This window comes from Oryza sativa, chromosome 9 (genome assembly GCF_034140825.1).
Source record: "Oryza sativa Japonica Group chromosome 9, ASM3414082v1".
Classification (NCBI taxonomy): domain Eukaryota; kingdom Viridiplantae; phylum Streptophyta; class Magnoliopsida; order Poales; family Poaceae; genus Oryza; species Oryza sativa.
In genome coordinates, this window is record NC_089043.1 from 23997017 (window position 1) to 24012036 (window position 15020).

Below are 15020 nucleotides of genomic sequence, written 5' to 3' on the forward strand. Positions count from 1 at the left end.
TAGGGCGCCGCGTGCGACGCGACGACGGCGGCGGCGGAGTGGGTTTTTCTAGGGGACGCGTGATGATGTGATCATCTCGTCCGAATATTCGGGGGGTACTACGCATGATCAGTTGCGAGTCAACCGATCGGATGGGTTTGAGTTCACATGCGCGGGGACAGATTGATAAGTTTTGGGGCCGGGAGTTGACTCGACGCGCGGTATTGTTTGACCGGTCACTATTTTTATTCGCATTACTTGTGATGAAGGATTTTTACACTTTCATTTGATTAGTTTGAATTTCGTCGGATCTGATCCTCTAAAATTTGAAGTAAATCGCTCGGGTGTGTTTAGTTCACGCCAAAATTTGAAGTTTAATTGAAATTAGAATGATGTGACGGAAAAGTTGAAAGTTTATGTGTGTATAAAATTTTTGATGTGATGGAAAAGTTAGAAGTTTGAAAAGAAAACGTTGGGAACTAAACCAGGCTTGGCTTGTGTGGTGTCGCTAAGGCTGCGTTTCAGATGAGTGGTTACAGTAGTGCATGTTTTTAAAACTGTTAAACGATACACCTTTCGTTCGAAAATAAGTGTAACGCTGTAGTTCAAATTTGAATCATACGGCTGCACTTATTTTGAGATGGAGGAATATGTCTTTTAAATTTAAAAAAATATAGGAAACTTGTTTAAATAGTTCATAGTAATTATTTTTCAAGTTTAAAATATCATGTGCTAATTGTTTATCTCGTTTTGAATATCTTCTCATTTCTTTTTCCTCAAACACTGCTAGGCTCGGTTTGATACAACGGAATGGATGGCTTTTCCTTGGTACGTACGAACAGTTATTACCCAACGATTAATTGAATATTAATTATTATAAATTAAACATAATTTAATAAAAAATTACGTACAAAAGTTTTTTTTAAAAAAATATAACTTAATGGTTTGGATAATGCACTTACGAAATACGGGGTAGTAGCCAACTGAGAAGCTAATGCAAACTCTCTCCATTTAACATTATAAGTTATTTTAACTTTTTCTAATCAATTTTTTTAAAGTTTGATCAAATTTATACAAAGTTATAGCAACAAAGACAAAAATATTATCACAATATATTAAATGTTAAATTTAATAAAACTAATTTAAATTTGATGTTATAAATGTAGCTAAATGTTTCTAGTGATACTATCAAACTCAAAAAAAGTTTGAGTAGAAAAGGTTAAAGCTACTTGTAAGATGTAATGGAGCGAGTATACCTAATTAGGTACGCGCAATGTTGCTACTGCGTAGTGTGGTCGAGTACTTCACTCGTTTCAAAACAAACGTTTGACCGTTCATTTTATTTAAAAAAATTTTATGATTATTTTTTTATTATTAGATGGTAAAACATAAATAGTATTTTATGTGTGACTATTTTTTTTAATTTTTTTAAATAAAATAAACGGTTAAACGTTGAACACAGATACTTACGACATCACTTATTTTGAGACGGATACTTATGACATCACTTATTTTGAGACGGAGGTAGTAGCTTTGCCGTGCGTTGCAGAGAACGCAGAGAGCGGCAGGAACGGAGGGCGCACAGCAAAAGCTGGATTAAAGGACGCGCACGCTCACGTACGTACCTGCGCGCCGAGGAGCGACGGCGACGCCCGCACGGCGGCGGACGCGTCGAGCGCGACGCGCGCGCGGTGGATGGCCACCCGCGACAGCGGCTGCACGCCGCCGCCGTGCCCCACGGCGGCGATGGCCGCGACGACGACGAGCAGCCACGCCAGCCAGGCTGCGCCGCCGCCGCCGCCTCCTCCTCCCATATATACCACAGTCGCTGCTAGTGCTAGGTGCCCACCAAGTTCTTTTGCTTAATTTGCTCGCTCTGGAGCAAGGGCATTTTATAGTCATCCCCCGCACGCGATTTTTCTCCCTTACAACTTACACGAATCATAGGGTCTGTTTGGTAAAGCTCCAACTCTTAAATTTAGCTGCAAGAGTTAAGTCTGGAGTGGAGTTGTGAAGCTATTTAAACCTAAATCCACCTCTCGTTCATTTTGTGAGAGAGCTCCACCCAGCTCCACACTAATTTTAGATGGAGCTGAAACTGTTTGGCTGAGCTCCAGCTTGAGGAGAGGTGGAACTGAAGTTGGAGCTGTGCCAAACAGGCTTTCAGCGCGTATCCATAATCTCAGCATGCATTCGACGGCCAAAATAAATCGATAGGTTCAATTTCCTCCTAAATTTTGCGTGTGTATATGATTTTGCGTTAGTCTTGGGGAAAGAAAAGAGAGTTATGAAGTTTAGAGTTTTAGATTAATTAGCCGGTTCATATATGATATATCCGCTGATCCCATGTCACGTACTCGTAAGAATTTAGATTATTTGCGTATTGGTCGGTGTCGCGGACTAATTGCGAGTTATGCTTCGGATATGCCATGATTCGTGTCACTGCCTATGTTATCTGTATAGTTTGGTGTAATAATTTATAGGGAAGGAAGGAATTTCATCCAAGGCAGTTTCTCCGAGGGTATTGACTTGCAACAGACTAGCTATATACTACCTCCATCCTAAAATATTTGACGCCGTTGACTTTTTAAAAAATGTTTGACCGTTCGTCTTATTCAAAAAATTTAAGTAATTGTTAATTCATTTTCTATCATTTGATTTATTGTTAAATATACTTTTATGTATACATATAGTTTTACACATATCACAAAAGTTTTTGAATAAAACGAACGGTCAAACATGTTTAAAAAAGTCAACGGTGACAAACATTTAGGGAAGGAGGGAGTATATTCGTCCCTGAACATCAAAGGCTCTAATCACTTCTACAACACGTTATGTGAAGACATACCCTTAACCAAGTGTGTCCCTTTAGCTTAATTTGCAGCTAATTCAATCTCATGCATGGTCATTCACCATCTCTTGAATTGTCAACGTAACATTGATCCGCCTCGGCTAGTATTCATGTGCCTACTCCCCCGTTTTATATTATAACTCGTTTCGATTTTTTTTTCTAATCAAACTTCTTTAAGTTTGATCATGTTTAAAGAAAAATATAGCAACATTTTATAAAACTAAACAGACATATTATCAAAATATATTTAATGTTGCATCTAATGAACCTAATTTATTGTTGTACATGTTGCTAATATTTTTTTTATAAATTTGGTCGAACCTAAATAAGTTTGACTAAAACAGTTAAAATGTTTTATAATATGAAATGGAGGTAGTATCACTTTTTCTAATTTTATAGCCGTGTATAACCTTGTAGTAATTAGTTGTGATTTCTTTGAAGTGAAGATCAGAAATGAATTTCATTAACAAAAAAGAATAGACTCAGTTTGTCAAGCTGCCACCGACATGGGCCTGGTTGTGAAGGCCGGACTCTATCGTCCGAGCCCATCACAGCCCAGAAAGCCCATATCAGCACAGGACCGGCCCATGTCGGACTCCCTTTGCCCTTAGGTCTTCGGACTCCACCTCTGCTGCGGCGGTGGCAGCGAGGCGAATCCGGCGACGGCGCGAATTCCGGCGAGGTATTCGCCGCGTTGCCATGGGGAAGATGCTGGATCCGAAGCGTCTCATGTCTGCGCGACAGGAGCGGCATCGCCGTCGGCGGCGACGGCAACTCCGACCCCGCAGTAGCCCTCCCTCTCCTACCTTCTTCTTCTTCAGCAATTGTGTTTGATAGCCACGATTGCTTTTTTGGGGAAAAAAAGAGCATCTCGCTTGCAAGCAATTCAAGAAGGGGCAATGGGACATTATGATCTGTGGAATTTAGGAACAAAATAGTGTAGAATTGTTTTTTTCTTTTGGGAGGTAAAAGGTAGCAATGCTCGGTTGAATTTGATTTGTAGGAAGTAATGAAACAAATTGGAGTGAATACCCGCTCTTTTCACAAAAAGCTGGACAACTGAACCAAATTGAATTGTTCGTGTTCATTCATGTGCTTTGATCTGATGTTTTCCCCTGTTGATTGATGTCTGCATATAACCACGCAAATGATGTGTTTGTTCAATTGCTTCACTGGCTAAAAGGAAGGGCTCATTCTGTCACCACGTTGCAGATTCTGAAGGCGCCAAAAGAACAAGATATTCAGTGCCTAGCCTTCCAGAGGTATGGTACCTAATGCTGATAAGAAATACTTATATTAGAAGCAAAGTGGGTCACTATGATTCTATGACTGCTCTAAGTAGTCTCTAACTACACACTGGTGGTCATATGGTGGCTAGATCAAAAGGATTGAGATCCTCTACCTTCAAACTCAAAGGTACCATGTCTTTGTCACTGACAGATGGGTCCATGGTTCATTGGGCCTACATGTTAGTGACAAAGGCACGTGCCTTTGAAGTTAGAGGAGCCTGATCCAGATTTATGAACAGATATTTATAGCTGCAATCTTCTACAATTCTGCATGAGGGCACCTTTTCTCTGTTCTAGCTGTTGCACCTTTATCACTCAAGCAGAAAATTGTTTGTGATGGCGTCACCTTAATAATCTTGTTAAGGCAGTTCACTTTCTAAAGGTTCTTCCTCACTTATCAGCGGGTTCCTGTACTTCTTTTATGTGATTACTCTGGTCTCGACCAGTTTCCTGATGATCAATGTTTATGTTTACCAGAACCCCCAATGTGCGATTTGTCCTTAAGATACATGTTTATTTTTTTCTTCATTACCTTTGACTAATTTATAGGATGATATTGTAGGGAGAAAAGCATCATTTCATACATAACATTGTTGACTACCGCTGCATACTTCAAGCAAGAATAGGTTTCATACTATGTGATCATAATTAGTCACTGGCTACAATCTGCTTTATCTTTTTCCCGATAGCCACTAAGAAAACTTTGAAAGGGAAAAGGAGAAAAATGAAAATGTGCCGTTCAGTTTGCGTACCACAAATCCCAAAGAGCTATTCCTTATAAGCTACTAATAGTACTGCTTTCCCTTCCAATTGAACCTTCACAATTCTTTTAAAAAAACTTTTATCCTTGCTAGTGCTTGTAGGAAATCTGGTGCCATATACACTCCCTAATGTCATTCAAAGATGCTGCTCGTGCAGCATGCGTGTCTCGTGCTTTTCGTCATTCCTGGCGATGCCATCCCAATCTTATATGTTGTATTGGAATACTGGGCTCGGATTTCATCAACAAATTTGACCGCATTATGAAAAATCACTCAGGAATTGGCATCAAGTCGGTAAAGTTTCAATATAATAGTTTTTACAATACTAGAAGGAGCACTAGCATCAGCCATCATTTCGATAGTTGGCATCAGATTGCTATTACACCGTGGATCGAAGAACTCACCATTAGCCTATCTCTATCTTCATTCAATATGGAGTACAGCTTCCCATGCTCACTTCTAGCTGATGGGAGAGCAAGCTCAATGCGGCATCTTTATCTTGGCAATTGTGGATTCCATCCCACAATCAACCTTGACTTGAGAAACCTGACAAGGTTGCATCTGATTAATGTACATATTACAGGAGATGAGTTAGGGTGCCTTCTCTCAAATTCTCATTGTTTGGAGCAGTTAGAACTTATGTATTGCAATGGAATAATTTGTCTGAAGATACCTTCCCTGTTGCAGTGCCTCAGCCACCTAGAAGTGTTTGATTGCAGAATTCAAGTAGTTGAGAATAAGGCTCCAAATCTTTGCAGTTTTGACTTTGGAGGTAGGCAGGTACAACTCTTACTTGGCGAATCGTTGCGAATGAAGAGACTATCCTTGCACTACCCCGATGCTATGTATTATGCTCATGCAAAGCTTCCATCCAATGCGCCAAATCTTGAAACTCTCACCCTCTGATGCTCGACTGACAAGGTACTCAAAAAACATAAATGATCATAGACTTGTGATGTCCATATAACAATATTCATGCCTTCAGCCTGATGATCTTTATGCTTTTTATGCAGATGGTTGATACACCAATATTGCCTAGCAAATTCCTCCATCTCAAGTGCTTGACCATTGATCATACCATTATCTCATCTTCCCCAGCTTATAATTATCTTTACCTGGTTTATTTTCTCGACGCTTGCCCTTCCTTGGAGACTTTCCTTTTGGGTGTAAGTCAATTTTAATCCTGCAAACTTATGATTAAGTGACTAGCCCATCAAATGAAAAAGTTTATTATTGGTTTTCATGTCCAGATATCGCAGAACCACATGGAGCATGACTCGATTATTGGAGATTCCTCACATATGAGGCAAATGCCAGGACACCGTCATGACAACCTCCGGAGTGTGGAGATCACCGGTTTCTACTCTGCAAAGAGCTTGATCGAGCTAACATGTTATATTCTTGACAATACAGTTGCACTCAAGTACCTTACACTGGATACAACTCGTGGTTTTTTCAGCTGTTCTACAGGTGAACACGACAGATGCTTTCCTATGGACAAAATCATGATAACGGAAGCCAAAAGGGCAGTCCTGGCTATCCAAACATACATCGAGCGAAAAGTTCCTTCCACGGTCAAGCTAAATGTTGTGAAGCCTTGCAGCCGTTGCCATGCTGTTGAATCATATTTGTAATTATTATTTTTCTTCAACTTAATTTTCTTGGTAATTCGGTGATTTTAAAGTGTCCGGTGCTTTCTCTCTTGAACTACTAATTAGAACTGTCCAATAGATAATTATATAGTTTTGCTTTTATCATCAAATCTTGAACAGGATAATACAATTACTATAACTTTTGCTTGTGAAATTTTAACCATGGTGCATCAGATGTATTGCAAGTTCCCTTATATTAACAGAAAGAAGGGAAAATATTTGTTCTAAAGTGTCAGGTTAACAAAAAAAAAGGTGTAACCAAAACTGACGCGCGGAGAATATTTGCAAGTTTCCGTTTTATCATTAGAAAATATGAACGACCAAGATTCAAATAAAATGAAAATAATGTTTTTTTTTGGAATACATAAGAAGCACATTTTGTATCAAGGAGAAGTAAAAGTTATTTACAGGGATAATACAAAAGGGGGGAAGGGGACATGATAAAGGAAGGAAAACCAAAGAAACTACTCCCCTGTACCTTAATACAAGGAATTTTGATATTTTATTTGTACTGTTTGATCACGTGTTTTATTTTGAAAAAATTGTGTAAATATAAAAAACAAAAAGTTATGCTTAAAATACTTTGGATAATAAAGCAAGTCAAAAAAAAATAATTCCAAAGTTTTTTGAATAGGACAAAGGTAAAACAATATAATAAATGTCAAAATTTCTTATATTAAGGGACGGAGAGAGTAAAGAGTAAGATCTAATCTCGCAATGACTGGTGCGACCAAACATTCCCATCCGACAAACGAAGTGTCAGAATCGCCATCTTTGCTAGGAAAATGAGAAGAAACTTAACAGGACTGGATAAGATGCAGCGGCCGTACGTGTTTCTCCGTAAGTCAAAAAAAAAAGCTGATTTTTTTTGTTTTTTTATTAAAACGACATTTGTCCAGATTTTATCAGTTCATTAATGATCTGGGCAAAATTCAAAGATACTAGTATCATCTATGGAAGGTTTTTATTCGGTATTAGGACTATGAACCTGAATAGATCAGAGTATCAGACCGTAGTACTACAAATCCCTCCGTTCCATATTACGATGAGTTAAATATCTCCTTTCTCTCGCACCTAGCAGCGCAACTCCGCGAGGCTCCAGATCAGGGCGACGACGACGTACGGCCTCCGGCGAGTTCTCATCTCCTCCTCCTCCTCTCCCCTTGAACAAGCGAAATATATAGGCGGAGAGAGAGGGAGAAGAGCGGCGAAATCGTCGATTTCTCTGCTTGATATCGGATCCCTCCGCCGCGTCAGCGTCATGGGGAAGCGGCGGCACATCCGAGGCCGTGGTAAGCTTCCCTCCATCGTGCCTCCTGCCTCTCTAATCTAATCTCCATATATACCGTCTTTGCCATCTGTAACCTGTTCATATTACTGTCGGCCGTCGCAACAACATTTACTCGGCAATGTTTGTGTGATATTCGCAGTTTTCTTTTTGTTAGACCGACACTACTACAGACAAGATTTCCCCGTGCGGTTGTACGGCCCGTCTGCAGCCGGGTGTCTGTGAAAATCAGCATTTTTGTGTGCGGGCAGAACGACCGATATATCCGTTCGGTTGTGTTATTCCACCCGGAACAAAAAAAAAACCAAAAAAAAAAAAGCAAAAATCGCCGTCGGCCGCCGCATCGCTGCCTTGACGATGCACGTGACGACCATGAGGAGGACGACAAGCGACGACGAAGCCTTGCCTCGCTGCTCGCCGCCGCCTCGCCCACGCCGCTGCCGCGCCCGACCGCCGCCACCCGTTGGTGAAGAGGCGGCGCTGGCGGTTGCGGACGGTGACGGCGCGGCCCTCGGCGAGGACGTGGGGGAGGTAGGCGTTCTCGACGAGGTGGTGGAAGGTGTGGCGGTGGTGGAAGGTGAGGCGGTGGCGCCGCAGAAGTCGTCGGCGACAGCCCCGTGGTCGTCGACGGTGAGGGCCATGCGGTCAGCGCCCTCGGCGACGTCTTGACGGCCGCCTCACTGCTCGCCGTCGCGCCCGGCCGCCGCCTCGCCCAGGCAGCCGCCGTGCCCGACTGCCGCCTCGCCCAGGCAGCCGCCGTGCCCGACTGCCGCATCGCCCAGCCGCCGCCTCGGCCCGGCGGCCGCCTCGCCCAGCCGCCACCACGCCCGACCGCCGCCTCACGCCCAACCACCGGCCTCGGCCCGGTGGCCGCCTCGCCCGGCCACCACCTCGGCCTGGCCCCCGCCTCACCTAGGCCGCCGCCGCGCCCGAGCGCCGCCACCTCGCCCCAGCCAGTTGAGGGAGTGGTTGAGGGAGAAGAGATAAGGTATAGAGAGAGGGTTGAGGGAGGCTGAGAGAGAGGACGGGATAAAAGAAGAGATAAGGTAGAGAGAAAGGGGAGTGATTGAGAGGGAATAAAGGGGAAAAAGGAAGAGAGAGATAGGAAAAATTTGAAGTGGGTGTGAGGGAAAGGAGGGAGGAATATCCCGTGTGGTTGGATTAGGACGTCCGCACCGGAAAATCAATTTTCCCGTGCGGGCGACACCCTAGCGCCGGTTCCCTATTTTTCCGTGTGGTTCCACTTATGGACCGCATGGAAACAAAAAGGGGGGCATCCAGTAAAATCAATCGTGCAGTAGTGCGATGAGCAATGTTTATTTTGACTGTCATCATCCATGCACTAAAAAAAATATGAGATCGACTTTAGGTGTGAAAAGATAGATATTTGCTCCGGTCTAGCAAAAAGTATATCGAGTTACCGGTACCTCATGATATCAAATCATTTTTGATCGTTAGATCTAGTTAGGTAGGATTGGCATTGTTAGATCCAAGAGATTTGCTCCGTTCCAACGATTAAAAACGATTTGATGTCTCACGGTACCGGTAGCTCGATGTACTTTTTATTGGATCGGAGCAAATCTCCCAAAGATAACATGGGAGCCTCCGTGCCTAGTTTTACTGTAGTATGGGTTGTATGGGGGTAAATATGGGGTTAAGTTGGGAGGAACTAGGAAGGAGTGCAATGTCTCCATGGGGGAACCGATGAAGCTAAGCACCCATAAAACTATATTGCATTTGTTGCTTCCAATGACCAATATAAGCAAGAACTTGACACAGTTCACTACTTTTTTCTATTGAAGCAAGAGATTACTAGTACCCTGCTTTGGTTGAAAGCATATAAGGAGGTTTTGGGTATAGGACAGCTGTTAAGGACACCACCTTACTATTTTATTTCCCTGTTCATGTCTGTACATAACCATGCCTGATGTATCTGCAGACGGTTCGATTGATTCAGCGGCTAAAAGAAAGGGATCACTCTGTCAACAAGTTGCAAATTCTGAAGGCAACAAAAAAACAAGATATTCAGGGCTAGACCTTCCAGAGGTATGTCACCAAAAGCCGACAATGGAAGACTCTAAGTAGCCTCTAAGATATTAGAAGTGAGGATTCACTATGAGTCTATGACTGCTAGTAGCCTCTAACTGTGCACACCGGTGGTCCTATGTCAGTATGTCACCTAGATAAAATTTTGTGAATGGATCTTTAGTGCTCCTATGCCTTATAAGCTACTAGTATTGTTTTCTCTTCCAATAGAACCAGTTGTTTACCTTCACAATAGTTTGTTTTTTAATCTTTTATCCTTGCTTGTGCATGCAGGAAATCTGGTGCCATATACACTCCCTAATGGCATTCAAAGATGCCGCCCGTGCTACATGTGTGTCTCGTGCTTTTCATCGTTCCTGGCAATGCCATCCCAATCTTATATTTTGTATTGGAATACTGGGCTCGGATTTCATCAACAAATTTGATCGCATTGTGAAAAACCACTCAGGCATTGGCATCAAGTCGGTAAACTTTGAATATGATAGTTCTTACAATACTAGAAGGAGCACTAGCATCAGCCATCATTTTGATAGTTGGCTTCATATTGCTATTACACCATGGATCGAAAAACTCTCCCTTAGGCTATCTCATTATTCATAAAATGTGGAGTACAACTTACCATGCACAATTCTGTCTGATGGGAGAGCAAGCTCAATGCGACATCTTTATCTTGGCAGTTGTAGCTTCCATCCCACAATCAACCTTGACTTGAGAAGCCTGATGAAGTTGCATCTGTTTAATGTCCATATTACAGGAGATGAGTTAGGGTGCCTTCTCTTCAGTTGTTATGCTTTGGAGTGGTTGGAACTTGAGCATTGTGATGAAATAGTTTGCATGAAGGTACCTTGTCAGTTGCAACGCCTCAATCACCTGAAAGTGTTTGAATGCAGAATGCTGCAAGTAATAGAGAATAAGGCTCCAAATATTTGCAGTTTTGATTTTGGAGGTAAACACGTACAACTCTTGCTTGGTGAATCGTTGCAGATGAAGACACTATCTTTGCAATACTATTGCAACGCTGTCTATTATGCTCGTGTAGAGTCTATACCCAATGTGCCAAATCTTGAAACTCTCACCATTTGCTCGTATCACGAGGTACACTCAAAAACTCGAAAATACACTTGCGGTATTCATATAACAATACTTACACATTAGAAGAATGTCTCCAGTCTGATGATCATCATATTTATGCAGATGGTTAACACACCAATGTTGCCTAGCAAATTCCTCCATCTCAAGTGTTTGACTATCGATCTTGCTGAAGTTTCCCATGCATATGATTATTTCTCTCTAGTTTCTTTTCTTGATGCTTCTCCTTTCTTGGAGACTTTACTTCTGGGTGTAAGATAATTTTCATTCTGCAAAGTTATCTAGTGTCTATGGTAGTAACCATCAATTAAAGTATATTTGGCTTTTCATCTCCAGATACCAAAGGACAGCATGGAGGATGACTCAATTTTTGGAGATTCCTCAAATATGAGGCAGATGCAAGAATATCGTCATGACAACCTCCAGAGTGTGGTGATCACTTGTTTCTGCTCCGCGAAGAGCTTGATCGAGCTAACATGTTGTATTCTTGACTGTACAACGTCACTTGAGTACCTTACACTGGATACTACTCGTGGTGTTTATAGCTGTTCTACAGGTAAACACAGCCAATGCTTTCCTATGGACAAGGCCATGATCCCTAAAGCCAACAGGGCTATGTTGGCTATCGAAACATAAATTGAACGAAAAGTTCCTTCCACAGTTAAGTTAAATGTTGTGAAACCTTGCCCCCGTTGCCATATAATTGAATCTTAGTTGTAATTCTTTTTTCAACATGATTATCTTGTGTGTTTGTTCTCTCATGCTTTAATTTCTGTCTCAAATTACTAAGTATATTTTGTACAGTTCAATGTTTAATTTTGTATTTTACATTGGTCACGTTCTCTTCATTAACCCCAAAGACCATGATAGATTACGGAGTCTCTCTCCCCTTCTGGGAATTATTTCGCCGGGTCGGCAAACAGCCGACCGGCTGTGTTCGGCACAATGACATTGTGAGTTTGTTTGTTTCGTTTTCTGCGCGCACGCTTCCCGAACTACTAAATAGTGTGTTTTTTGAAAAAAAAATCTATAGGAAAGTTGCTTTAGAAAATCATATTGATTTATTTTAAAATTTAAAATAGTTAATAATAAATTAATCATACACTAATGACTCATCTCGTTTTGCGTATCTTTCCAATCTTATCAATCCCCTTCTCATCAAACTCAGCCAAGAGAGGAAAGAGAATTTACAGGTCACCAGGCATGCCACGGAACATGGCGTGTAGTTATAGCCGTAGGCTGTTCTAGAAATTTCTGAGGGTGGCAGGAGTACCGAATTCCATGCAAATTACCGGGCGATTAGCGGCGCCACGTGGCGCAGGCGGATTGAGTCGCGCGCAGCCATCGGGTCTCATCTCGTGCGGTGGACCTCGTTGCAATATACTCCCTCCGTCCTATAATATAAGTGATTCTGAGTTTTTTTTCACTATTTGACCACTCGTCTAATTCAAAAAAAAATTGGAATTATTATTCATTTTTTTGACATACTTTATTATTCAAATTACTTTAAGCACAACTTTTTATTTTTTATATTTACATAAATTTTTTGAATAAGACGAGTGGTCAAACAATGCAAATAAAAACTCAAAATCTCTTGTATTATGGGACGGAAGGAGTACGTAGTTTGCGGAGGGTTTTTTTGCAAAAGCGTTAATCTGAACTCGGCCATCTTCGGCAGCTCCGCCAGTCGGACTCCTCTCGCTTCGCCGCCAGCGCTGCTCCTCCCGTCGTTCGGCCGTTGTCCGCCGCCCAAACGTAGCGCGCTCCGCCGTGAGCTGCATCCTGCAAGGCTACAACCAACCACCGCTCTCCGATAGATGTCGCCTCCGCCGCATCCTCCTTCCGCACCACCCATGCGCTCCCCCTTCCATCGCCTCCTCCTCCGAGACCACCGGTTCCTCCTCCGATTCGTCGACCTCGCCAAGCAGCTGTCCTTCCGGCCTACGTCGCCTACCCTGACACAGCCGCACTACGGTCGCCGAACCCCTGCAACTACAAGTCGGGGAACGGCGCGAGCGCGGACCGCGCCTTCCACCTGCTCGACGAAATGGGCATCCTCCGGCGCCGCACGCCTGCTTCACCACGGCCACCGCGGCGCTCTCTTACGCTTCCCACCCGGGCGCACTGCTCGCCGTGCTGGACGCTACGGCTGCGGATGGCATTTCGCCCGACTCGGCGTGCACGATGCTCGTCGGGTTGTACGCCTCCAGTGATTGTTTTGACTCTGCCAATGAGGTTGTGTGTTGGATGGTGGCGAATGGTATAGCCCCGGACAGCCAGACATGGTCACCTACTTGATGATGATATCTGGGCTGCGCAGTGCTGGGCAGGTGACTGAAGCTCTTGGCGAGTAGTTGATGCTCGGAGCCTTGGCTGGGAGTAGTGGCCGGTAGTACCAAGTGATTGAAATTCTGCAATATGGGGTCTCCACGAATAATAACAAGAGTTGTGTTGTTATCTGGTACAGTCGCATTGAGGACAGAGAATATCATAGCAGTGTTTAAGATGATAGTGAAACTATGGAAGTAAAGTTTGCTGTTGCCTGTTGAACTCACTTGATCATGTGCTCTTCCTTTTTGTCCTTAATTAGCAGCTTGATGTATTTCCTTAATACGTTCATGTATACTATCCCATTTTCATGTTAACACAAACTTGTACTCATTCTGTTGGTTCTAAACACATGTTTATTTTTTAATTAAAAAAAGGCCATATCTCTTATACCGAATTCCATGCAAGTTACTAGGTGATTAGTGGCGATAGGGAGGTGATGCCAAGATGTCCATTTATTTCAGATAGGAGTGCTAGATGATTTTCCAAGTAGCATCTACCACATTTTACTGCCCCTTTATTAAGCCTCTAGCTATAAGCCTATAACACATTGCACACACCAGCTTACTACTCCTCTGTAACGCTCCGCTTTTCGTGAGACGTTAAAAACTAATTCGGCAAAATCCTAATTGCGAAAATTTTTGTTCCTTGTGTGCGAGTCTAAGTTGTGCCGTGGATCTCAATTCAAATCTGTCCTTGATCCCTCTCGTCGCCATCAAATCCTTCTCCTCGAAATCCCTATTCCGATTCAAGTATTCGAGATTCAAATCCTCTCTTGAAAACCTTGCCAAATATCCGCACGACTCCAAAAATATCCAAATTCCCATTTTGCATTCAAATTCAAACTCCATATCAAATTTCTCTCCAAATCAGATTTCCCAGCAAAAGTCTATTTTGCCTCCTCTTGTTTTGGATGGGCCGGATTTCCTCCCATCAGCCCACTTCTCTCCCTCAGCCCTCCTCCCTCCCTCAGCTGCCTTCCCCCTTCTCACGTGCGCCGCACGCGAGCCGCTCGGGAGAGAAAGCTCTCTCCTTCCTCTCGGTTCTCTCTCTCTCTCGCTCTCTCTGTTCCTCTCTCCCCGTCACCGATTCCCGCCGCCGCCATTTGAACCCGCCACCGCCTTCGGTTCCCGCGCACGCGCCGGTCGTGGCCGACCGCCCGGTCGCCGCCACCGTCAGCGCCTGCGCCGCGCTGCCGCTCGGCCCCGCTGCCTGCCGCGAGCTCTGCAGCGCATGCCCGAGCCGCTCCACGCGTGTCCTGCCAAAACCGTGAGGCCGAGCTCCCGCTCCCATCCCTCTCCCTCCCCAACTCGGCAAAGAGCAGAGCCCCCTTTTTTTCCCCTCCTTTTCCACTTTTGCCCGACACCGCCAGCGTCATCACCTGCCGCCGCCTTGGCTGCACGCGTCGACGACCGCCAGCTCGTCGCCCCTGCATCCCTTGACCGCCAATGTCGGTTTCCCTCCTCCAAACCGACCTCTCCCCCTCCGCTATAAAAACCCGAGCCCCCTCAGCGTCTCGACCTCCCACTCGTTTCCTCCCACAGCGCCATTGCCGCCGAACCACCATCCCCGCCATCTTGCCGCCGTCCTCGCCTCCCTCCACCGTCGCGCGTGCTGGTGAAGCCGGCGTGCGCACGAGGAGCTGACGCGGACTCCGGCCACCCTTCTCCTTCCCCTTCCCCGGCCCGAGGCCGGAGAGCTCGCCCCGCGCCGTCGGCCGCCCATCACTGCGCCCGG

The 15020-nt window shown here is 44.1% G+C and overlaps 2 protein-coding genes across 2 annotated transcripts; both read left to right on the top strand.

Annotated features, from left to right (window-relative positions):
- The first annotated feature begins 5653 nt into the window (after positions 1-5653).
- On the top strand, positions 5654-6686 carry LOC9268996 (uncharacterized). Its single transcript, XM_066303904.1, has 3 exons — positions 5654-5801; positions 5894-6046; positions 6131-6686. Exons 2-3 carry the CDS (start codon positions 5894-5896, stop codon positions 6512-6514), a joined length of 537 nt encoding a protein of 178 aa, XP_066160001.1. The 5' UTR covers positions 5654-5801; the 3' UTR covers positions 6515-6686.
- Positions 6687-7650: 964 nt separating this feature from the next.
- LOC4347512 (uncharacterized) lies at positions 7651-11687 on the top strand. The gene is made up of 7 exons (XM_066304171.1): positions 7651-7824; positions 9760-9866; positions 10140-10331; positions 10621-10706; positions 10799-10961; positions 11061-11207; positions 11292-11687. The coding sequence occupies exons 1-4, from the start codon at positions 7794-7796 to the stop codon at positions 10630-10632; spliced, it is 342 nt and encodes a 113-aa protein (XP_066160268.1). The 5' UTR covers positions 7651-7793; the 3' UTR covers positions 10633-10706; positions 10799-10961; positions 11061-11207; positions 11292-11687.
- The last annotated feature ends 3333 nt before the right edge of the window (positions 11688-15020 follow it).